The 24,390-nt window shown below is 46.3% G+C and overlaps 1 protein-coding gene and 1 long non-coding RNA gene across 3 annotated transcripts in view; both read right to left on the reverse strand.

The window, feature by feature from the left end:
- Positions 1-1,171: 1,171 nt before the first annotated feature.
- Positions 1,172-24,390, reverse strand: part of LOC147084104 (uncharacterized) — a 56,652-nt gene continuing 33,433 nt past the window's right edge. Inside the window, exon 3 of the mRNA XM_085979874.1 lies at positions 1,172-1,874. Coding sequence (XP_085836000.1) covers positions 1,661-1,874 — 214 coding nt within the window. The 3' untranslated portion in view covers positions 1,172-1,660. The remainder of the gene's footprint in view (positions 1,875-24,390) is intronic.
- LOC147084105 (uncharacterized) lies at positions 18,905-24,276 on the reverse strand. Of its 2 annotated transcripts, none has more exons than XR_015075921.1 (3): positions 24,165-24,276; positions 22,389-22,551; positions 18,905-19,031 (listed from the first exon to the last, which is right to left on the reverse strand). It is a non-coding gene; the product is annotated as an uncharacterized LOC147084105 (long non-coding RNA). The 2 variants fall into 2 exon arrangements; XR_015075922.1 differs by lacking the exon at positions 24,165-24,276 and adding an exon at positions 23,801-24,158.

The raw sequence follows: 24,390 nt of genomic DNA on the forward strand, positions 1-24,390 counted from the left end.
CAAGAAGCTCGACACCATTCAGGATAAAGCAGCCCGCTTAATTGGCACCCCATCCACCACCTTAAACATTCACTCCCTCCACCACCAGTGCACCATGGCTGCAGTGTGTACCATCCACAAGATGCACTGCAGCAACTCGCCAAGGCTTCTTTGGCAGCACCTCCCAAACCCGCGACCTTTTCCACCTAGAAGGACAAGGGCAGCAGGTGCCTGGGAACACCTGATAGAATACATAGATCCCTGAAGGCAGCAGGACAGGTAGATAAGGTGGTTAAAAAGGCATATGGGATACTTGCCTTCATTAGCTGAGGCATAGAATATAAGGGCAGGGAGGTTATGATGGAGCTGTACAAAACGCTAGTTAGGCCACAGCTGGAATACTGTGTGCAGTTCTGGTCGCCACACTATAGGAAGGATGTGATTGCATTGCAGAGGGTGCAGAGGAGATTCACCAGGATGTTACCTGGGCTGGAGCGCTTCAGTTATGAAGAGAGACTGGACAGGCTGGGGTTGCTTTCCTTAGAGCAGAGAAGGCTGAGGGGGGACCTGATTGAGGTGTACAAAATTATGAGGGGCGTAGATAGAAAGGAACTTTTCCCTTAGTAGAGGGGTCAATAACCATGGGGCATAGTTTCAAGGTAAGGGGCAGGAGGTTTAGAGGGGATTTGAGGAAAAACTTTTTCACCCAGAGGGTGGTTGGAATCTGGAACTCACTGCCTGAAAGGGTGGTAGAGGCAGGAACCCTCACAACATTCAAGAAGCATTCAGATGAGCACTTGAAACGCCATAACATACATGGCTGCGGACAAAGTGCTGGAAAATGGGATTAGAATAGACAGGGCTTGATGGCCGGCGCGGACACGATGGGCCGAAGGGCCTCTTTCTGTGCTGTATAACACTATGACTCTATGACCACCAACTCCAAGTCAAACACCATTCTAACTTGGAAGTATATCGCCATTCCTTCATCGGCGCTGGGTCAAAGTCCTGGAACTCCCTCCCTAACAGCGCTGTGGGAGTACCTTCACCACACGGACTGCAGCGGTTCAAGAAGGTGGCTCACCACCACCTTCTCAAGGGCAATTAGGCATGGGCAATAAATGCTGGCCTTGCCAGCGATGCCCACATCCCATGAACGAATAGAAAAAAACTTCATCTCATAACACGGGTACAGGGGCTCAGTAATGTTTAATTTATCAGAAAAAGACAAAGTACAACAACATACTGGTCAGCTTAACAGAGTCTCATCATATTTATGAGGCCACAAACTTAAAATAGTCACTAATAAATGCAGGAGGGAATTCGGGATAAACTTTTTTACCCAGAGAATGGTGAGAATGGGGAACTCGCTACCACAGGGAGTAGTTGAGGTGAACAGCACAGATGGATTTATGGGGAAGCCACATGAGGGAGAAAGGAATGGGAGGAGATGTTGATCGGGTTAATTGAAGTAGGGTGGGTGTGGGGCATAAACACCGGCATGGACCAGTTGGGCCGAATGGCCTGTTTCTGTGTTGTACATTCTATGGAACACCATGAACTGTTAAACAAAGGGAATCATCAGCACAACAGATTGAAAGATTAAACAGCAGTCCAAGAATTTATAAAACATTCATCCATTCCACGTTCATGTCACCCCAACTGTCTGCAGGGCCCTGTGCTACAGAACAGTGTGAACTCGCTGGTGTCTCTTCAGCTCCCCGGAGCTTTTAAAGCTCTTACCACAGTCAGAGCATTTAAATGGTCTCTCATCAGTGTGAACTCGCTGGTGTGCCAGCAGGTCGGATGACTGGGTGAATCCCTTCCCACACACGGAGCAGGTGAACTGCCGCTCCCCGGTGTGAACTCGCTGGTGTCCATTCAGATTCCCGGAGCTTTTAAAGCTCATCCCACAGTGAGAGCATTTAAATGGTCTCTCATCAGTGTGAACTCGCTGGTGTGCCAGCAGACTGGAGGACCAACTGAATCAGGTCCTGATGAATCGAGCGACTCTGTCTGATCTTGAAGTGATGTTTGGTCTGAGCTTCCTGTCTGTAAATGCTCCACTTCTAAAACCCTGTAAAAGGAGTGTAGAAAGGGGCAAGAGGGAGAATGTTGCCTCATGTCCCCCTTTCCCAGCCCAGGGGCAGTGAAGCTGATTTTCAGGCCCCAGCTGCTGCACAGGTTACATACGAACATACGAATTAGGAGCAGGAGTAGGCCACTCGGCCCCTCGAGCCTGCTCCACCATTCAATAAGATCATGGCTGATCTGATTACTCCACATTCCCACCTACCCCCGATAACCTTTCACCCCCTTGCTCATCAAGAATCTCTCTACCTCTGCCTTAAAAATATTCAAAGACTCTGCTTCCACCGCCCTCTGAGGAAGAGAGTTCCAAATACTCACAACTGTCTGTGACAAAAAAATTCTCCTCATCTCTGTCTTAAATGGGCGACCCCTTATTTTTAAACCGTGACCCCTAGTTCTAGATTCTCCCACAAGAGGAAACATCCTCTCCACATCCACCCTGTCCAGACCCCTCAGGATCTTATATGTTTCAATCAAGTCACCTCTTACTCTTCTAAACTCCAGCAGATACAAGCCTAGCCTGTCCAACCTTTCCTCATAAGACAACCCGCCCATTCCAGGTATTAGTCTAGTAAACCTTCTCTGAACTGCTTCCAATGTATTTACATCCTTGCTTAAATAAGGAGACCAATACTGTACACAGTGCTCCAGATGTGGTCTCACCAATGCCCTGTATAACTGAAGCATAACCTCCCTACTTTTGTATTCAGTTTCCCTCGCAATAAACAATAACATTCTATTAGCTTTCCTGATTACTTGTTGTACCTGAATACTAACCTTTTGCAATTCATGCATTAGGACACCCAGATCCTTCTGCATCTCAGAGCTCTGCAATCTCTCACCATTTAGATAATATGCTTCTTTTTTATTCTTCCTGCCAAAATGGACAACTTCACATTTTCCCCACATTATACTCCATTTGCCAGATCTTTGCCCACTCACTTAACTGATCTGTATCCCTTTGTAGCCTCCTTATGTCCTCTTCACAATTTATTTTCCTACCTATCTTTGTGTCATCAGCTAATTTAGCAACCATGCCTTCGGTCCCTTCATCCAAGTCATTTATATAAATTGTAAAAAGTTGAGGTCCCAGCACTGATCCCTGTGGCACACCACTCGTTACATCTTGTCAACCAGAAAATGACCCATTTATGCCTACTCTCTGTTTCCTATTAGCTAGCCAATCTTCTAGCCATGCCAACATGTTACTCCCTAAACCATGAGCTTTTATTTTCCACAATAACCTTTGATGTGGCACCTTATCAAATGCCTTCTGGAAATCTAAGTACAGTACATCCACCAGTTCCCCTTTATCCACAGCACATGTTACTTCCTCAAAGAACTCCAATAAATTGGTTAAACATGATTTCCCTTTCACAAAACCATGTTGACTCTGCCTGATTACCTTGAACTTTTCCAAGTGCCCTGCTATAACGTCTTTAATAATAGCTTCTATCATCTTCCCTGTGACAGATGTTAAGCTAACTGGCCTGTAGTTTCCTGCTTTCTGTCTCCCTCCCTTTTTGAATAAAAGAGTTACATTCGCTATTTTCCAATCTAATGGAACCTTCCCCGAATCTGGGGAATTTTGGAAAATTAAAACCAACGCATCAACTATCTCACTAGCCACTTCTTTTAAGACCCTAGGATGAAGTCCATCAGGACCCGGGGACTTGTCAGCCCACAGCTCCAACAATTTGCTCAGTACCATTTCCCTGGTGATTGTAATTTTCTGGAGTTCCTCCCTCCCTTCCATTTCCTGATTTACAGCTATTTCTGGGATGTTACTTGAATCCTCTATAGTGAAGACCGATGCAAAATACCTGTTCAATTCAACTGCCATCTCCTTATTTTCCATTATTAATTCCCCAGACTCACTTTCTATCGGACCAACGCTCACTTTGTTAACTCTTTTCTTTTTTAAATATCTATAGAAACTCTTACTATCTGTGTTTATATTTCTAGCTAGCTTTCTCTGGTACTCTCATTTTTCTCTCCTTATTAATCTTTTAGTCATTCTTTGCTGTTTTTTATATTCTGTCCAATCTTCTGACCTGCCAGCCATCTTTGCACAATTATATACTTTTTCTTTAAGTCTGATACTATCTTTAACTTTTTTAGTTAACCACGGATGGTGGGTCCTCCCCTTGGAATTTTTCTTTCTCGTTGGAATGTATCTATTCTGTGTATTCTGAAATATCCCCTTAAATGTCTGCCACTGCGACTCTATTGACCTCTCCCTTAACCTAATTTGCCAGTTCACTTTAGCTAGCTCTGCTTTCATGCCCTCTTAATTGCCCTTATTTAAGTTTAAAATACTAGTCTTGGACCCACTCTTCTCTCCCTCAAACTGAATGTAAAATTCAATCATATTGTGATCGCTGCTACCTAGGGGCGCCTTCACTATGAAGTCATTAATTAATCCTATCTCATTGCACAATACCAGGTCTAGTATAGTCTGCTCTCTGGTTGGCTCCAGAGCGTGCTGTTCTAAGAAACTATCCCGAAAACATTCTATGAACTCCTCAATAACAACAGAAAATGCTGGAAAAACTCAGCAGGTCAAGCAACATCCGTGGAGAGAAATTTGAGTTGACGTTTCAGGTCGGACCCTTCTTCAAAACTGGAAAGAAAAGAAATTAGATCAAAGGCAGGGTTGTGATCGGACAAAAGAAGTGAAAGAAACAAAAGAGCTAGACGAGATGGTAATAGGCTGAGATTAGGTGTAAAGTGTTCCCCTTGTCTTCACCTTTCACCCCACCAGCCTCCACATTCAACGGATCATCCTCCGGCATTTCCGCTACCTCCAAAGTGATCCCACCACCAAACGTATCTTCCCCTCCCTTCCCCTTTCAGCATTCCGTAGGGACTGCTCCCTCCGAGACACCCTAGTCCACTCCTCTATCATCCCAGACAGCTCTTCCCCTTCGCCTGGCACCTTCCCGTGCAAGCGGAGGAGATGTAACACCTGCCCTTATACCTCCCCCCTTCCCACTGTCCAGGGCCCCAAACACCCGTTCCAGGTGAAACAGCGATTTACTTGTACTTCTTGCAATCTAGTATACTGTTTTCGCTGCTCACAATGCGGTCTCTTCTACATTGGGGAGACCAAAGGCAGATTGGGTGACCGCTTTGCGGAACACCTCCGTTCAGTCCGTAAGGAACCCGGTTACCAGGACGCCAAGTTGGACAGCCAGGGGTAATGTGCAGGCCAGGTGTGTGGAAGAAACCGAGGGGAAACATCAAGAAAGACAGAGGAAACATCGAGAGAGAGAGAGAGAGGGGAAACATCGAGAGAGACCAAGATGGAAACATCGAGAAAGACTGAGGGGGCACTTTATTTATTTAATGAATTAATTAAATTTATTTAATTATAAGTTGTGAGTTCCTCACGATGCTCTCCCAGTGCGGCCACCCTGTAACCAGAGATTATTCTAGAAGCCTGGGTAGAAATATCAATGTAATTACTGTAGAAATTACTTTTTTTACATTATTGCTTGTTCATTTTATGTGCTGTCTTTTTATGTCTTTTATTTATTTTATGTCTGCTTTATTTATATTTAAAGTATGTATGCGTGTATATGTCGGTATGTGTTTTTTTGTGATGGCGCCGATGAAGATGGCTGCCGTCCTTGCGAGCTCCGTGCGTACCAGGCAGCTCAGTGTTCTTGCTGCCTGGTGCTCTCGGCTCGTCAAGGAAAAAGCATTTCACTGACTAGATTACACTTCTTGTATTTAGTTATGTGACCAATAAAATTGTAATTGTAATTGTAAAAAAGGGTGACCCCGAGCTTCTGGTCGCCTGTCATTTTAATTCACCGCTCCATTCCCACTCAGACCTCACCGTCCTTGGCCTCTTGTATTGTTCCACGGAAGCTCAACGTAAACTCGAGGGACAGCACCTCATCTTCCGATTCGGCACTCTGCAGCCTTCCGGACTCAATATCGAGTTCAACAATTTCAGATCATAACCTCGGCCCCTATCACACATTTTTTCTTGTAATTTTTCCACTCCTTTCCCCCGCCCCCCTTTCCTTTGGTTTCTCTCTCACACCTGGCAGCTATCTCCTGCCCTGCCAGTACATTTACACCTAATCTCAGCCTATTACCATCTCGTCGAGCTCTTTTGTTTCTTTCACTTCTTTTGTCCGATCGCAGCCCTCCCTTCGATCTAATTTCTTTTCTTTCCAGTTTTGAAGAAGGGTCCGACCCGAAACGTCAACTCAAATTTCTCTCCACAGATGTTGCCTGACCTGCTGAGTTTTTCCAGCATTTTCTGTTGTTATTTCGGATTTCCAACATCTGCAGTATTTTGCTATCGTACTATGAACTCCTCATCTAGGTTACCTTTGCCCATCTGATTTTTCCAGTCTATATGTAGATTAAAATCCCCCATGATTATTGCCATACCTTTCTGACAAGCTCCCATTATTTCTTCCTTTATACAAACTGACTGTAAAAGCTTTTATAGATATGTGAAGAGAAAAAGATTGGTGAAGTCAAGCGTAGGTCCCTTGCAGTCAGAATCAGGGGAATTTATAATGGGGAACAAAGAAATGGCAGACCAATTAAATACATACTTTGGTTCAGTCTTCACAAAGGAGGACACAAATAACCTCCCAGAGATGTCGGGGATCATAGGGTCTGATGAGAGGGAGGAACTGAAAGAAATCAGTATTTGTAGGGAAATGGTGTTGGGGAAATTGACGGGATTGAAGGCCGATAAATCCCCAGGGCCTGATAATCTACATCCTAGGGTACGTAAGGAAGTGGCCCTAGAAATAGTAGATGCATTGCTGGTCATCTTCCAAAATTCGATAAACTCTGGAACTGCACCCATGGATTGGAGGGTAGCTAATGTTACCCCACCATTCAAAAAAGGTGGTAGAGAGAAAACAGGGAATTACAGACCGGTAAGCCTGACTTCGGTAGTGGGGAAAATGCTAGAGTCCATTATAAAAGATGTAATAGCAGAGCACTTGGAAAACACTGACAGGATCGGACAAAGTCAACATGGATTTACAAAAGGTAAATCATGCTTGACTAATCTACTGGAATTTTTTGAGGATGTAACTGGCAAAATTGATAAGGGAGAACCAGTGGATGTGGTGTATTTGGACTTTCAGAAGGCTTTCGATAAGGTCCCGCATAAGAGATTAGCGTGTAAAGTTAAGGCACATGGGATTGGGGGCAAGGTATTGACTTGGATAGAGAACTGGTTGGCAGACAGAAAGCAAAGAGTTGGAATAAATGGGTCTTTTTCCGAGTGGCAGGCAGTGACTAGTGGGGTACTGCAGGGATCAGTCCTTGGACCCCAGCTATTCACAATATATATTAATGATCTAGACGAGGGAACTAGATGTAATATCTCCAAGTTTGCAGACGACACAAAGCTGAGTGGGCGTGTGCTGTAAGGAGGATGCCGAGAAACTCCAGTATGATTTGGACAGGTTGGGTGATTGGGCAGAGGCATGGCAGATGCAATATAATGTGGATAAATGTGAGGTTATCCACTTTGGTGTCAAAAACAGGAAGGCAGATTATTTTCTGAATGGCAATAGATTGCAAGAAGGGGAAGTGCAACGAGACCTGGGTGTCCTTGTGCACCAGGCGCTGAAGGTAAGCATGCAGGTGCAGCAGGCGATTAAGAAGGCAAATGGTATGTTGGCCTTCGTAGCGAGAGGGTTCTAGTACAGGAACAAGGATGTCTTGATGCAGCTGTACAGGGCCTTGGTGCAACCACACCTGGAGTATTGTGTGCAGTTTTGGCCGCCTTATCTGAGGAAGGATGTTCTTGCCATGGAGGGAGTTCAGCGAATATTCTCCAGGCTGATACCTGGGATGGCAGGAATGACGTATGAGGAGAGATTGGGTCGATTGGGCTTGTACTCGCTGGAGTTTAGAAGAATGAGAGTGGATCTCATTGAAACTTATAAAATTCTGGCAGGACTGGACAGACTAGATGCAGGGAGGTTGTTCCCGATGGTCGGGGAGTCCAGAACCAGGGGTCACAGTCTAAGGATAAGGGGTAAGCCATTTAGGACAGAGATGAGCAGGCAGGTACAGGGTACTGAGCTTGGATGATCAGCACTGATCGCATTGAATGGCGGAGCAGGCTCGAGGGGCCGAATGGCCTACTCCTGCTCCTATCTTATATGTTTCTATCTCTTATGCGGGACCTTATCGAAAGCCTTTTGAAAGTCCAAATACACCACATCCACTGGTTCTCCCTTATCTATTTTACCAGTTACATCCTCAAAAAATTCCAGTAGATTAGTCAAGCACGATTTACCTTTTGTAAATCCATGTTGACTTTGTCCGATCCGGTCACTGTTTTCCAAGTGCTCTGCTATTACATCTAGCATTTTCCCCACTACCGATGTCAGGCTTGAGAATATAGAATGCAAAAATAAGGTAACAACTCGCTCCGCATGGCCAAGGACCCTGCCAACCTAAAATGGAGGACCCTGTTAGCCTAAAATGGTGGTGCAATGTCGACATCGCTGAGTCACTTGCATATTGTGAGAGATGATCATGTTAATTCAAGAAACTGAAGGCAGCAGGAAGTAAAATGCTAATATGGCTGGCACCCACGATGTCACACCTTGCTGGTGGAACAATGTAGGGTGGAGTGCAAAGGGTATACTGACAAAAGGCGATCCGAAAACACATTACCATGCATTACCATAATGATTAGGTGATCGTGAAACCATTACCTGCATATTTTCTATATTATAAACCATTCAGTGAACTGTGACTTCTTTATTTCAAACTGCCAGGCCAGGACATCACTTTAAACTGTGTACATGCCTCGCTCGGGATTGGTGTAGAATGTACGATGTGTTAATGTCTTTTCAAAAGTAAAGTATAATAATGTGACCCACTGTATGAAAGATTGCTTGCTCTGGTGGAACCTGTCGAGACTCTGCTGGAGTCAGAACTGTGCTGTATCAGAGTAAGTCTCCCGGGACGACAGAATAAAACAACTGTTGAACTCAACCAGTATTCGACTCAGTGTTTGTACTGAACCAGATTGAGGGCAAAAGAATCCGTTTCAACATTTGGTGTCAGAAGTGGGATCTCAACGGACGATCACCGAGAATTCGCGAAATTAAGAGCCGAACTAGTTTTGGACGTGAGAGGAGGAAATGGGCCCCCGGAGTGAGTATGTTTAAATTTACCACTTCGGTTTTCCTCTGATCCGTAAGTCCGATAAAAGTTTTGCCACTCGCTAATTCTTGTGTGGTGTCCCGACGAGATCTGGGTCAATCTGGCGAATACTGTGTAAACTTAGGAAATAAGTATCCAAGTCGGGTAAAGCGCCGGCCTCGTATTTCACTTGGCCCGCTCAGGCTGCGATTGGACTAAAAAGTAGATAAGTGATTTTAAAGAAAGAGAAAAGGAATACTTGAAAGAAAGTAAAAAGAGAGAGTCGGGGACTCTAGAGCTATAGCAACTTGTACTCGGGGAGTGCAAGATAAGGGTCGTATAAGTAGAATAATTAGGCTAAGAATACCTGTACCAGGTGGTGACAGAGGCTAAGAATACCTGTACCAGGCGGTGACAGAGGCTAAATTTACGATTTGAATAATTAGGCTAAGAATACCTGTACCAGGCGGTGACAGAGGCTAAAATTACTATTTGACTATAGACGACTCACTGTGTTTTTGTTAAGTCTAAGTGTTGTACTGTGTTTTTGTTAAGTCTAAGTATTGTAAGTATTGTAGTGTTGCGTTTCATTTTGTGTGCCGGTATCCGTGAAATATATAAGACACGTGCAAAAAGTAACTCGAATCCTGAAAAAGAACCCTTAGTGTAAGAGAACCATGGGTAATTACCTAGATACCACAAGTGATGAGGGCAGTGCCTTACAAACCTTATGTGACAAATACCCGGACAAAGCCCAACAATTGAGACAACTCTCAGGGGGTTTAAATAAAAAGTTAGGCAGCGAACAATGGCCACTAGGGGGTCCCAAAAGCTTAGAAACGGTTAAACAAGCTCAAGAAGTGATTTGGAAAAAGAATATGGGAAGTAAGACTAAGAAACTAATTGGACTCTGGCGACAGTATTGCCAAGAAATTAAAGACAGTTCCCTATTAGCCAGCTGGCAAGAGAATGCTGTTAAGTTAGGAATAAAGTTAACCGAAGGAGGAAATCCTAAACCCATTGAAATACTTAAGAAAGAATGTGCACATGAGAAAAGGTCAAAATCTGAAGTGGCGCCAGATAAAAAGGATAAAAATGAACTACGTAGTTCAATGGTTGGCCTTAGGTTGAAAGAGGGAGACGGAACAGATGAGGACTTAAACAATTGGACAATTAGAACTCCTACCGCGCCACCTCCTCAGCCACCCCAATATAATAACATTTATCCCGACCAACCTCTTACAAATCAGACTGGCTTGATCCCTATTACGTCCGTTACCAGTCCACCGACACCCTCCCTTACTGTCCCAAGTCACTCCCCAATCACGCCGATTTCTGATGTTTATATAGACCCTGTTGCTTGTCGAACCCGATCGAAAGATCCAACAAATCCCAAGAAAGACGTGAAACCGGGGAATACCCCTAGTCTGAATTGGCAGAAGAAGAAACGTAGACCCAGACAATTAGTACAACATAAACCAGCAAAAGCAGATGACACTGACTCATGTAGTGACCTTACTGATTCTGAAGACAACCTTTCACCCTTAAACAGTTCCGACTCAGAACCCGAAATTAGCCTTACTAAACCAAAACGAACGCCCAGAAATCTGCCGGTAAGAACAATGCCAAACCCGAATGCAGCGGCTGCCGCAGCCAACCCCACCATAGATGTATTTTTCCCTTGGAAACCTAATGAGATAATGGCTATCCTAACCGGTATGCCAGACAGGAAAAAGGCGCCGGCTAGGTTTGTGGACTTTCTTCGAACCACGATACAGGTGTACGATACAGGTGTACAATGCAGACTCCCGCGATCTATGGGCTTTGATTCAACAAGTTTTAACTCCTTCCGAACACACTAGATTTTTGGAACGCCTGACTCACCCTAATCATGCCGCTTTAGAGGCCGTCCACGCCCTCACAGCTGATAGGGAGCGACGCATGTTTGCAGCACTCAATGCTACACTCCAAAAACCTATCAATATATCTAATGTCCTAGATACTAAGCCAAAGAAAGATGAGGGACCTGAGGAATTTTTGGAAAGATTCTGTGAGGTTTATCAGGGACAGTCAGGGGACACCAATTACCAAGCAGGAGCCAATTCACCCCAATTCTGCGCCATTCTGATGAACTGTCTCCCGGCTGCTGTGGCGACAGCCGTTAAAACCAATAATATGAACTGGGCAGAAAATACTCCAACTCAAATGGCTAGAGCCGTAAAGTATCATTGGCAAGAGAGTAAAGGTTCGGAGAACCAACCCCAGAAGACAGTAAAAACAGAATATGTCGTGAAGGAAGTCCCAATTCAACCACACACGATAGACAAGACAGGGTATCAGATGGAACCTCAATACTGTAACCCTGGAGGGGTAGACTCTCAGAATTATGGATATTACCCTCATCCAAACGGCTTCAATGCTACTGCATACGGCCAACCCTACGCCACTCCACAACAGAATTACGGAGGTGGAGGAAGGGGTAGAGGACAAGGACGGGGATACCAAGGTCAAAGACAAGGGCAGTGTTATAACTGTGGAAAGGATGGACATTGGGTCAGAGACTGCCCATCCTTAGCCTCTGGAGACCCACCTAGGAGAGGCAGGGGAGGATGGAGAAGAAACGGAGGAGGACCTAGAGGCAGGGGAGGATATACCAATTTCTCCCAGAATAATCCATTCCCACAGAATTGACTAGCTAATCTAGTGACCAGCAGTTCACAGTCGGCCCAAGAACCCTTATTAATGTTGCAAATCCAGGATCAATGGTACCCCTTTTTAGTAGACACTGGAGCCGCCATGTCCTCTGTCCAATCGGACCTTAAACTTCCCCGATCCAACAAGACCCAGGAATTATCAGGCTTCCAAGGTCAAAGGACCAAGTATGCTATGTCAGAACCAGTTCAGGTGACCTACAAAAATCAATCTGCAACCCACCAATTTGTAATCACTACCGGCTTGGACTGCAATTTAATGGCCAGAGACTTACTATGTGCATTCCAACTCAAACTTGATTGTGGTGATGAAGGAATAGCAATTGGACATTGGGCAAATAAAAGGCAATGTTATGTTTCGACTACACCTCAATGGTGGTCACTCGACCTCAATGCATCCTCCTATCATGTGACACTGGCATATGATCGAAGTGGAAAGGATAGGACCCTTGAGTATTTTAAAAATCTGGAAGGTACGGAATGGACAATCTACCTCAAGGCTGTAGTAACTGGACCTGAGGGAAAAGCAGAGTTTGTGCAGGTCCCCTTACACTTGTGGAAGCAGCCTTCGACAGTGGCCCCTCATATCACGCGGGAAGTTAACCAGTCTTTCCACGCCAAAGATTTGGGGCCCATGGTAAAACGAGCGATCGATCAGGCAAACCCTGAATGCCACCAGCCGCAACAGTTACCCGGAGATCTGATGGTCCAATTTTACCAAAACCCTGAGCCTAGCCTGACAGTGGTGCACCGTCATGTAGGGAAAGATATACTGGAGTATGTGAATCCCCAGGTATGGGCCGAAGACCCAACGCATGTAGGTCTAACCGGCATACAACCCATTGAGATCCCAGTGAAGGAAAATGTGACCTTGCCAACGGTACGACAATACCCTTTGAAGCAGCAAGCTATTCCGAGTATAGATAGACTCATTAAGGGATTGTTGGAGCAGGGAATTTTGGTAACATGCCAATCCAGTTGTAATACACCCATCCTAGCTGTTCCGAAAACTGGTAAGCCTGACCAGTATCGCCTAGTGCAGGATTTACGAACAATAAATGCAATTGTTCAGCCACTTCATGCACTGGTACCTAATCCAGCACACATCTTGGCCTCGATACCTGCTGATGCTAAAGTTTTTGCGGTAGTCGACCTCCAGCATGCCTTTTTCTCCCTGCCACTGGCCGCTACTAGCCAATACCTTTTTGCCTTCACGTACAATGGCCAGCAGTATACGTGGACTCGATTACCCCAGGGCTTTGTGAATTCACCCACCCTGTTTTCGCGGTGCCTTCAACAGCAATTACAGACACTGACATTAAATCGTGGCTCTAATCTGATCCAGTATGTGGATGACCTTCTCATTGCCAGCCCTGATGAGCTAAGTAACAGAGAGGACACTATTCAGTTGTTGAACTATCTCTCAGAATTGGGATATGTGGTATCTCCAGCTAAAGTACTAGTGGTTAAGAAGACAGTTAAATTTCTTGGAGTTATGTTATCAGCAGAGAACCGCAGTCTGGAAACCAGTAGAATACAGCCAATATGCGAGACACCAGCCCCTAAAACGGCCAAACAAGTCAGACAGTGGCTGGGAATGGTTAATTATTGTCGACAGTGGATACCTAATATTGCAGTATTAACCAAACATCTGACTCCCTACACGGCTAAAGAGGGAGAGTTTGAGCTGGAACTAGAGGCACAGCAGGCATTTGAGGAATTAAAACAGGATCTGGTCCAAACACCAGCCCTGGGACGACCCCTGTACGATAGACCATTCCAGTTATACTGCACAGTAATGAACGATTGCTCAACAGCAGTCCTGACCCAGAAGCATGGAGATAAGCATCGACCGGTAGCTTATTATTCATCAAAAATGGATCCGGTAGCTTTAGGACATCCCTATTGCACCCAGATCCTTACAGCCGTCTACAACAGTCTACAGTCAGCCGCTAACATGACACTTCAACAGGATATTACTGTGTATAGCTGTCACTCAGTCACTGCGTTACTGGGGCAATTGCAGACCCAACACCTGACTACCGCCAGGCAAAATAAGTATGAAATATACTTACTGAACAATCCTAGGCTTACATTTAAACACTGTAGCACTATCAACCCTGCCAGTTTCATTGCAAACCCGCCTTCCGAGAGTGACGAACCAAGCCATGATTGCTTACACCTCATTAAGGATGATACCTCAGTCCGACCTGATTTGTTTGACACTCCTATTACGGATCCCGGTATTACCATGTATACGGATGGCAGTTCTTCAATTGATGACATGGGAAAACGAATTTCTGGTTATGCAATTGTAAATCAGGAAGGTGTCACCTTAGAATCAGCAGCCTTTGAATCCCCTTTTTCTGCCCAGCAAGCCGAACTGTTTGCACTCATACGAGCTTGTACTTTGGGAGAAGGATTACGAATCAATGTATATACAGACTCTAGATATGCCTTTGGAGTAGTTCACGACTTTGGACAATTGTGGAAAAATAGAGGATTTCTAACCTCCTCGGGCAGTCCGATCTCACACCGTCAGTTAGTTTCAGACCTCCTGCAAGCCCTTTTACTCCCCAAACAGATAGCTGTGATTAAATGCTCTGCCCATACCACTGGCCAAAACCCGGTAGATATAGGAAACCGCCGCGCTGATGAGGCGGCCAAAATTGCTTCTAGGAGTCACCAAATGATTGTGCCCCGAATTATGAGGCAGACTAAAAATTCCAACAAGAATCAGTCTACCTCGGAAAAACTAATGCCAACCATCCAAGAGGTGATTAAGTTGCAGGAGGACGCTCCTAATAGTGATAAGCATTTGTGGGGAGAATTGGGATGTGTATATAACCCTTTATCAAAACTCTGGACTACTCCCGCGGAACAGACTTGCATGTCTGATGAGCTAGCTGTTTGGGTTATTGAATGTGTACACTTTGCAACTCATTGTGGTGCCAGGGCAGTGAGTGATGTGCTTCTAAGTACTTGGTGGCATCCAAGGCTTCAAGCAATAGCACAGAACATTAGCGATCGATGCCTGACTTGTCAACAACACAAGCCTGGAAAGGGAGTGTCTTGCGAATGGGGAAAAAACCCTTTACCGGAGGGTCCCTTTGAGACCCTGCAAATGGACTACATTGAGTTGGAAAGATGTCAGTGTTACAAATACGTACTTGTCATTGTAGATGTATTTAGTAAATGGATCGAGGCATATCCAACCACAGACAATAAAGCCTCTACTGTTGTTAAGGTATTGCTGAGAGAGATCATACCTCGGTATGGTATTCCAACTCGGTTAAGTTCTGACAACGGTCCTCACTTCACTGCCGAAGTGAACAAGGAACTTTGTAGCCAGTTGAACATTCATCAGCAATTGCATTGTGCTTATCGACCACAGGCTGCAGGACTTGTCGAAAGAACCAATCAGACTCTGAAGAACAAACTTGCTAAACTGGTAGCCGAAACCGGCTTAACCTGGTTGAAATTGCTTCCTGTGGCTCTCTTTCAGATCCGCACCACACCCGCGGGTAAAGCACGACTTACCCCTGCTGAGATTATCTATGGTAAACCACTCAAGACTCCCTGGAACCAAAATGCTGCTACAACGGTGCATTTTCACCATATGACTGAAGAAATGACGACCTATGTCTTGGCTCTTACTAAGGTTTTACGTGGGCTGCATTCACAAGTCCGTGCTGCATATGGTGAACTTCTTGACTTATCTGGTTCTCTAAAAATTGAACCAGGTTCGTATGTGATGGTTAAGAACTGGACTCGTAAAAGTCTAGATCCAAGGTGGGAAGGTCCATATCAGGTCTTACTAACAACCCCGACTGCAGCTAAGGTCGAGGGAAGAAGCGCATGGGTGCACTTCCACCATTGTAAATTGATTGGAGAAACCAATCAAAAGGGGGGGAGATAATCAGTAGATTTCAGTACAGTATAGAGTAGATTTTACGAACAATCATTAATTTTATTTTAATTGATAAGAGACTACAGAACTCACGCTCGGCCTTGATAAAGGTGACTGCAGTTTTACGAGGTCTGGTGTTGTGTTTGGATTGTTTTGGCCTGCCAAAATCCTACTTTTATTATACTTATTATACGATTTCTAATTTTTAATTTTTAAAATTTTAGCTTTAAGTTTTTAACTTTGGATCTTGTGTAAGCAGTTTGTTTTCCAGATTAATAACTAATAAGTCGCATTGATTGATCACGGAGGATCAAGATGAGGACCTTATTACTGCTTCTGAGCGTTATCCTGCTCGCGGGCGGGGCGTTCAATCAACTGAAGAAATGCAAGAAAATCACACCTGGAAAAACCGTCCACCTGTGCCGAAGAGATATTCTCCAGTGCAAAGACAAGAATCTTAAAGCTTTCGGATCCTGGAACGTGACTAAATGGGACTTCTGTAATGGACTATTAAAAAAGGAAATCAGCATCAGAGGAAATTGAACTACCAAGTATAGAGGGTGAAGCGAGTGAGATGTTAAAGGAGCAAGTCGAGAAAGAATTAATGGAGGAGGAGTATAATAGACTCAATAAAGTAGAGATGAACCAGTAGGATGAAGCCCAGAATCACAGGGTACCTTAGATGGTTATCATGGAATGATAAAAGGGGGGAATGAGAATATAGAATGCAAAAATAAGGTAACAACTCGCTCCGCATGGCCAAGGACCCTGCCAACCTAAAATGGAGGACCCTGTTAGCCTAAAATGGTGGTGCAATGTCGACATCGCTGAGTCACTTGCATATTGTGAGAGATGATCATGTTAATTCAAGAAACTGAAGGCAGCAGGAAGTAAAATGCTAATATGGCTGGCACCCACGATGTCACACCTTGCTGGTGGAACAATGTAGGGTGGAGTGCAAAGGGTATACTGACAAAAGGCGATCCGAAAACACATTACCATGCATTACCATAATGATTAGGTGATCGTGAAACCATTACCTGCATATTTTCTATATTATAAACCATTCAGTGAACTGTGACTTCTTTATTTCAAACTGCCAGGCCAGGACATCACTTTAAACTGTGTACATGCCTCGCTCGGGATTGGTGTAGAATGTACGATGTGTTAATGTCTTTTCAAAAGTAAAGTATAATAATGTGACCCACTGTATGAAAGATTGCTTGCTCTGGTGGAACCTGTCGAGACTCTGCTGGAGTCAGAACGGTGCTGTATCAGAGTAAGTCTCCCGGGACAACAGAATAAAACAACTGTTGAACTAAACCAGTATTCGACTCAGTGTTTGTACTGAACCAGATTGAGGACCAAAAAAATCCGTTTCAACAGGAAGGGCTAGAACGTTCAGGAGTACTGTCAAAGGTGGACTGGAGCGAATGGGCCACGCCCATTGTTCCCACCATGAAGCGTTCGTTGAGCAACAAGCCGGGAGAACCTGGGAAGGTTCGCATCTGTGGCGATTTCAAGATCACTGTTAATCCGGTTCTTCACACGGTGCAATATCCGCTTCCGCGGATTGAAGATATCTTCGCTTCGCTGTCTGGCGGGAAACACTTCACCAAGATAGACCTGGCGCAGGCATACCTACAGATGGAAGTTGATGAAGCGTCACGCCAGTATCTCACGATCAACACACATAAGGGCTTATATCGGTATAATAGACTGGTTTTTGGAGTGGCATCGGCTCCAGCGATTTGGCAAAGGGCCATGGAGCAGGTATTGCAGGGAATTCCAGGCACACAATGCTACCTGGACGACATTCTGATTACAGGAGATGATGATAAGGAGCACCTCGCGAATTTGGAGCAGGTGCTCACCAGATTGAAAGAATATGGACTCAGTTAATCGCCAGAAATGTGAGTTCTTTCAAAAGCGAATCTCATACTGCGGCCACGTCATTGACCAGGAGGGGCTCCATAAGTCACCTGACAAGATCGAAGCTGTTGTGAAAGCTCCCGCTCCGGAAAATGTATCCCAGTTGAAATCGTTCCTTGGGTTGGTTAACTATTACCACAAGTTTCTTCCAAATTTATCCACGGTGTTACACCCGCTGAACACTCTTTTGCAAATGGGAGTACCATGGAAGTGGAGCGAGGATTGTAAGCGGGCTTTTCAAAAAAGCAAGGCACTGATCACCTCTAAGGAAGTGTTGGCTCACTTTAACCCAACACTGCCTATTCGCTTAGCGTGTGATGCTTCTCCATATGGTATCGGGGCAGTGCTCTCACATAAGTTGCCAAATGGCTTGGAAAGGCCAGTCGCGTTCGCATCCAGATCATTGACCTCCGCAGAGCACAACTATGCTCAGATAGATAGGGAGGCTCTCAGCCTCGTGTGGGGAGTTAAGAAATTTAGCCATTACCTGCAAGGCCAAAAGTTTACGCTGCTGACAGATCACCAGCCGTTGGTTTCCATTTTTAACCCTAAGAAGGGTGTTCCGGTTATGACGGCGCAGAGGCTTCAGAGATGGTCCCTTTTCCTAGGGGCACATCAATATGATATCGAATTCAAAGGTACAAAGCAACATGGTAATGCTGATGGGCTGTCGCGCCTGCCACTACCTACAGCGGAAGAGGCACCGGCAGTTGACCCTGTCGAGATATTTCACTCGACCATCATCGAATGCTTACCAGTCACCAATGCGAGTATTGAGAGAGAGACCCGAAACGACCTGACACTGTCTCGGGTCTACGATTTGACAGTGAAGGGATGGCCAGCACATGGTGACCCACTGTTACCAGCATTCTCAGCCAGACGAGAACAGCTGTCCATCTGTCAAGGAACATTGATGTATGGAACAAGGGTGATTATTCCTCCTAAATTAAGGGAGAGAGTTCTGAAGGAACTGCATGAAGGTCATCTGGGGGGAGTCAAGATGAAAAGCCTTGCTAGGGCTTATGTGTGGTGGCCAGGTATCGACAAACAAATAGAGGATCTGACTAAAAGCTGCTCAGGGTGCCAAAAAGTTCAAAACGTACCTCCAATTGCACCGCTGCATCCATGGGAATGGCCTTCAACCCCATGGCAACGTGTGCATATCGACTTTGCAGGTCCATTCATGGATTCCATGTTTTTGATAGCGGTAGACGCACATTCTAAATGGCCAGAAGTGATTAAGATGTCGACCACTACCTCTGAAAAGACAATCGCAGTTCTAAGAACCATATTTGCAAGGAATGGGTTGCCGGAACAAATATGTTCAGATAACGGACCACAGTTCGTGTCAGAAGAATTCCAGAAATTCATGAAAAAGAATGGGGTGAAACACTATACATCTGCCCCATATCATCCGGCTACAAATGGGTTGGCCGAGAGATTTGTACAAACGTTCAAAAAGGCGATAAAGGCCATGAGCGAAGACCATATTCCACTACAACACAAGGTGGACAATTTCCTGATGGCATATCGAAACGCCACGCATGCAGTGACAAATCAAAGCCCTGCCATAATGTTCTATAACAGGAGGTTGCGGTCCCGGTTGGATTTGTTAAAACCCAATGTGCGAAGGGAAGTCGAAAACAAGCAATTCCAGCACGTAAATAACAAGGCCACTCGGAGTTTCGAAATAGGACAACCAGTGTTGGCCAGGGACTATAGGAATGATAAATGGCAATCCGGAACAATTCGTGCCCGACAAGGACCCTTGATGTACACGGTAGACGTTGGAGAGAACGTAATACGACGTCATGCTGACCAACTTGTGGAATCGAGAACAAGGGTCGACCCCATGTCTACGGCAGAGACACCAGTTGAAGAAGTTATTGAGCCTGTAGCATCTACCTCAGACTCGTATGTACATGATGATGTTCAATCCATAGGAGATCAAATGGATCAGTCACCCCAGCAACGAGAACCAGAGACCCCTGAAAGGCGTTATCCGGCCCGGATCAGGAGGCCTCCTCAGAGACTGAATCTTTGAACAGTTTTGTGTGAAAGTTGTATACATGTTATCCATGTATTGTTTAAATTGGGGTGTACACTGTTAAGCTAAAAGGGGAGGAATTGTAGTGTATGTAACCTGTACCACCTTAAGAGGATACCTTAAGGTGATGGACTACTTTTTGATGGCTCCTGTACATTGTAGTACCGGTGGTGACCACACCGGTATATAAACCCTGTGGAGCAAAGTGTATTCCAGTTCAGCCCTGACCCTCAGTTACTAAAGACCTGTTTAAGTATTTCTGTTGTCTGTGTCCAGTTATTCAGCATAACTACATTTGAAAGCACAGACTCAACACGAAGGGTGCTCGGGAGCGGGCGGGGAAGTGGCTTTGAGCCCAAGATCAGCCATGATCTTATTGAATGGCGGAGCAGGCTCGAGGGGCCAAGTGGCCTATTCCTGCTCCTATTTCTTATGTTCAAAGCAGATAACTTCCCACTTCTCCACATTATATTCCATCTGCCATGTTCTTGCCCATTCACTGAACCTGTCGATATCCCTTTGCAGCCTCTTTGTCTCCTCACAACTTATTTTCCCACCTAGCTTTGTATCGTCAGCAAACTTGGATACATTGCACTCGGTCCCCTCATCTAAGTCATTGATGGAGATTGTGAATAGCTGAGGCCCCAGTAATGATCCTTGCGGGACCCCACTAGTTACAGCCTGCCAGCCCGAAAATGAGCCGTTTATTCCTACTCTCTGTTTTCTGACCGTTAACCAGTCCTCAATCCATGCTAATATTACCCCCAATCCCATGAGCCCTAATGTAGTGTGACAGCACCCTGGGAGGAAAGGGCACCTGCTCCTGATCGCCACCCACTTAACTTGACAAGGTCGGACTGTCTACACCACAACTCCAGATATCCACAGCCATGCTTCAGCTGTCCAGAGCCTTGCTCAGGCCCCATCCGGAGGACTGCCTTCAGTTTCAGGCACCGCACCTCAGAAAGGGACACACTGGCCTCGGAGGGGGTGCAGGGCCAATTCACCAGGAGGACATCGGGGCTGAGAATGTCTCATTATGGGGACGGAACCATCGAATGAAACAGCACAGAAGGAGGCCATTCGGCCCACCATGCCTGTGCCGGCTCTTTGGTCGAGCTCTCCGATTAGTCCCACTCCCCCCTGCTGTTTCCCCCTCGCCCTGTAAATGTCTCCCCTTCAAGTATTTACCCACTTCTTTATGAAAGTGACGATTGAATCTGCTTCCACCGCCCTTTCAGGCAGCGCATTCCAGATCACAACAACTTGGTGTAAAAATCTGTTTCCTCATCTCACCTCTGGTTCTTTTGCCAATCGCCTTAAATCTGGTTTCTGTCCCTTCAGCCATTGGAAACGGTTTCTCCTTATTTACTCTCTCAAAATCCATCCTGATTTTGAACAACGCTATCAAATCTCCTCTTAATCTTCTCTGCCCCAAGGAGAACAACCCCAGCTTCTCCCGTCTCTCCACGTAACTCAAGTCCCTCATCCCTGGTCCCATTCTCGTAAATTTCTTCTGCACCCTCTCTAAGGCCTTGACATCCTTCCTAAAGTGTGGTGCCCAGCGGAAGCCTAGCCAGTGTTTTATAAAGGCTTAGCATAACCTGCTTGCTTTTGTACTCTATTCCTCTATTAATAAAGTCAAGGATCCTGTATGCTTATTAACAGCCTTCTCAACTTGTCCTGCCACCTTCTAAGATTTGTGTACATACCCCCCGAGGCCTCTCTGTTCCTGCACCCTCTTTAAAACTGGACCATTTAGTTTATATTGCCTCTCCTCGTTCTTCCTACCAAAATGAATCACTTCACACTTCTCTACATTAAATTTAATCTGCCACGTTTCTGCCCATTTCACCAGTCTGGCTACATCCTCCTGAAGTCTGTTACTATCCTCATTGTTTGCGACATTTGAGTTTCGTGTCATCTGTAAATTTTGAAATTTTGCCCTGGATCCCCAAGTCCAGGTCATTAATATATATCAAAAAAAGCAGTGGTCCGAATCAATGTTCACGTTAAGTTGCGCGGCCACGCAGCGGTCTGGAGGTCCCGCGCAGCCGGCTCACCGCCCTATAAATGGAATAAACGCGCATGCGCAGAAATTTGAATGGGCCGTGCAGCCCGTTAAAGGGGCCACGCACCTCAAAAAAAAAGAGGGAACATTGGTCCTAATACCGACGCCTGGGGAACATCACTGTTTACCTCCCTCCAGTCTGAAAAGAAACCGTTCACCACTACTCTCTGCTTTCTGTCCCTTGGCAGAAAATTGGGAGGGGCGAGTGCAAACAGCACCTGATTTCTCGCCAAGCACTCACTGGAGCAGGGGATTAGCCCCACTTTAAATGTCAGTCTCTTAAATATACATTAATAAAAAGGGAGACGCTGTCCCTTTAAAATCGGTCATCCACGGGGATTTTTAATGAAAATCTCATAGAAAAAGAGAGCGCCTGTCCCTTTAAGAGAAACCCCACCACTCCCATATTTCTCTTAAAGTGCTTGAAATTAATAATTAAAAACGCACAAAATTAATATTAAAAAAATTAATTCAGGGAGAAAAAATATTTTTACTCACATTTGCTCCACAGGGTTTCTTGTTTCTGTTCCATCAATTTAAAAACAAACAGCTTTTTTTATGATCAGCCATGATCGCATTGAATGGCGGAGCAGGCTCGAAGGGTCGAATGGCCTACTCCTGCTCCTATCTTCTATGTTTCTATATTTAAAACAAGTATCTTCTGTAAAATAAAATTAGTTTGAGCTGTAAAATGGGAAAGGAACATTAAAAATAAACTTTCCCAGGATCACAGATTCTGACCAGGCCGCTTTCCAAAATGGCGGCGGGCTGATCCCAGGTCCCGCCTCCCCCTTCGCCGCGATTGGTTGGAGGACCAAAGCCCCTCGGTCGGTCCTCCAGGCTCCGCCTCCCCTCGCTCATTGGTGGAGAGCTCAGTGTCAGTCAGTGCACGCCGGCGACGTCGTGACGTTGCAGGGAGGGCGGTTGGAGCAGGCGGGAAATTAAATTAATTTAAATTAAATCTCCCGTCAGCCTCTTCTGTCCCAATCAGCCGGCGCAAGTCCCACCCCTCGGGCTCCCCGATTGGTTGGAGGACCCGCCGCCGGCTCGCTCCTCCAGCCCCGCCCCGCTCGCTCCCTATTGGTCGGAAGCTCCCGTCAATCAGGCCCTGGGCCCGGGTCCTATCACAGAATCACAGAAACCCCACAGTGCAGATAGAGGCCATTTCGGCCCATCGAGCCTGCAGCGACACACATCCCACCCGATCCCCGCAACCCCCACACCAACACATATCCCACCCTATCCCCGTAACCCCACGTATTTAATCCCCCTAACACTAAGGGTCAATTTATCATAGCCAATCAACCTAACCCGCACATCTTTGGACTGTGGGAGGAAACCGGAGCACCCGGAGGAAACCCACGCAAACACGGGGAGAATGTGCAAACTCCACGCAGTCACCCGAGGCCGGATTCGAACCCGGGTCCCTGGCGCTGTGAGGCAACAGTGCTAACCACTATGTCACCGTGCTGTACTTTCAAAGATGACTTTTATAAACTGGTTTTACAGGAAATTAGAAGAGGAGGGGAGAGATTTGAAGACACTCGGTCCCTTTGTGACTCTAAAGTTGCAGCTGACCCCGCGCATGCGCCCCATGGCCCCGCCCTCTCCTGCGCCACAGGCGCCCGGCCCGCACTGCGCATGCTCAGCACACACCCTGTGCCCCTGTCAATCATCCTCCCCCTCTGAACAGGCCCCGCCCCCTCCCCCTACTCCGCATGCGCCGCCGGGCCCCGCTCCCGAGAATGAGCCGCTCCGCGCCTGCGCAAGGCCTCGGATTCTGTGGAAGGCCCGGGCAACCGCGAGAGTCCGGCTCACCGGCGGAAAGTGAGTTTTATGAGGGGTTTTTTTTAATATAGCGGAGAGAAGCGCGGGCGGGAAGATAAATAAAAAGAAAATACAAACCGCACCGTCCCAGCGCCCTCCCGGCACCGAGCGAAGCCTCTTCCTCTGATGACGTCACTATCGGGCCCCAGCCTCAGGGAGGAAGGTCCCGCCCCCTTGCCGCGCCGCCATTGGTTGGAGGACCAGGCCGCCCAGTTCAGTCCTCCCAGCTCAGCCCTGTTCCTATTGGTCAGCGCTCCCGTCAGTCAGAATCACATTGTTCCGGCTCACTCCGCCACCCCGCGCGGATGAAACCGCTCCGTTCGGCGTCCGCGGATGTCCCGCCCGCCCGACTCTCAGGTTTGCTTTTTCTGGTATTTTTCTTTATAATCTCGCTCTCCGCTCCCCCTTCACCTCGATTTAAATCGATTCCCCAGCACTTTACTTTACCCCGGCCGCTGATTCCGCCTCTTCCCCGGGCCAACTTCCGTCTTCTCCTCAGAGGCGGCGCACTGGCAGCCTCGTTTTGTGTTGGGGCCAAATGAGCATGCGCGGCCCCGCCTCTCCACATTTAAAGGGACACCCACCCACACACAGAATCCCCACAGTGCAGATAGAGGCCATTTTGGCCCATCGAGCCTGCACCGACACATATCCCACCCTATCCCCGTAACCC

This window comes from Somniosus microcephalus, unplaced genomic scaffold (genome assembly GCF_052327205.1).
Source record: "Somniosus microcephalus isolate GS21.2 unplaced genomic scaffold, FLI_Smic_1.0 scaffold2, whole genome shotgun sequence".
NCBI classification, from domain to species: domain Eukaryota; kingdom Metazoa; phylum Chordata; class Chondrichthyes; order Squaliformes; family Somniosidae; genus Somniosus; species Somniosus microcephalus.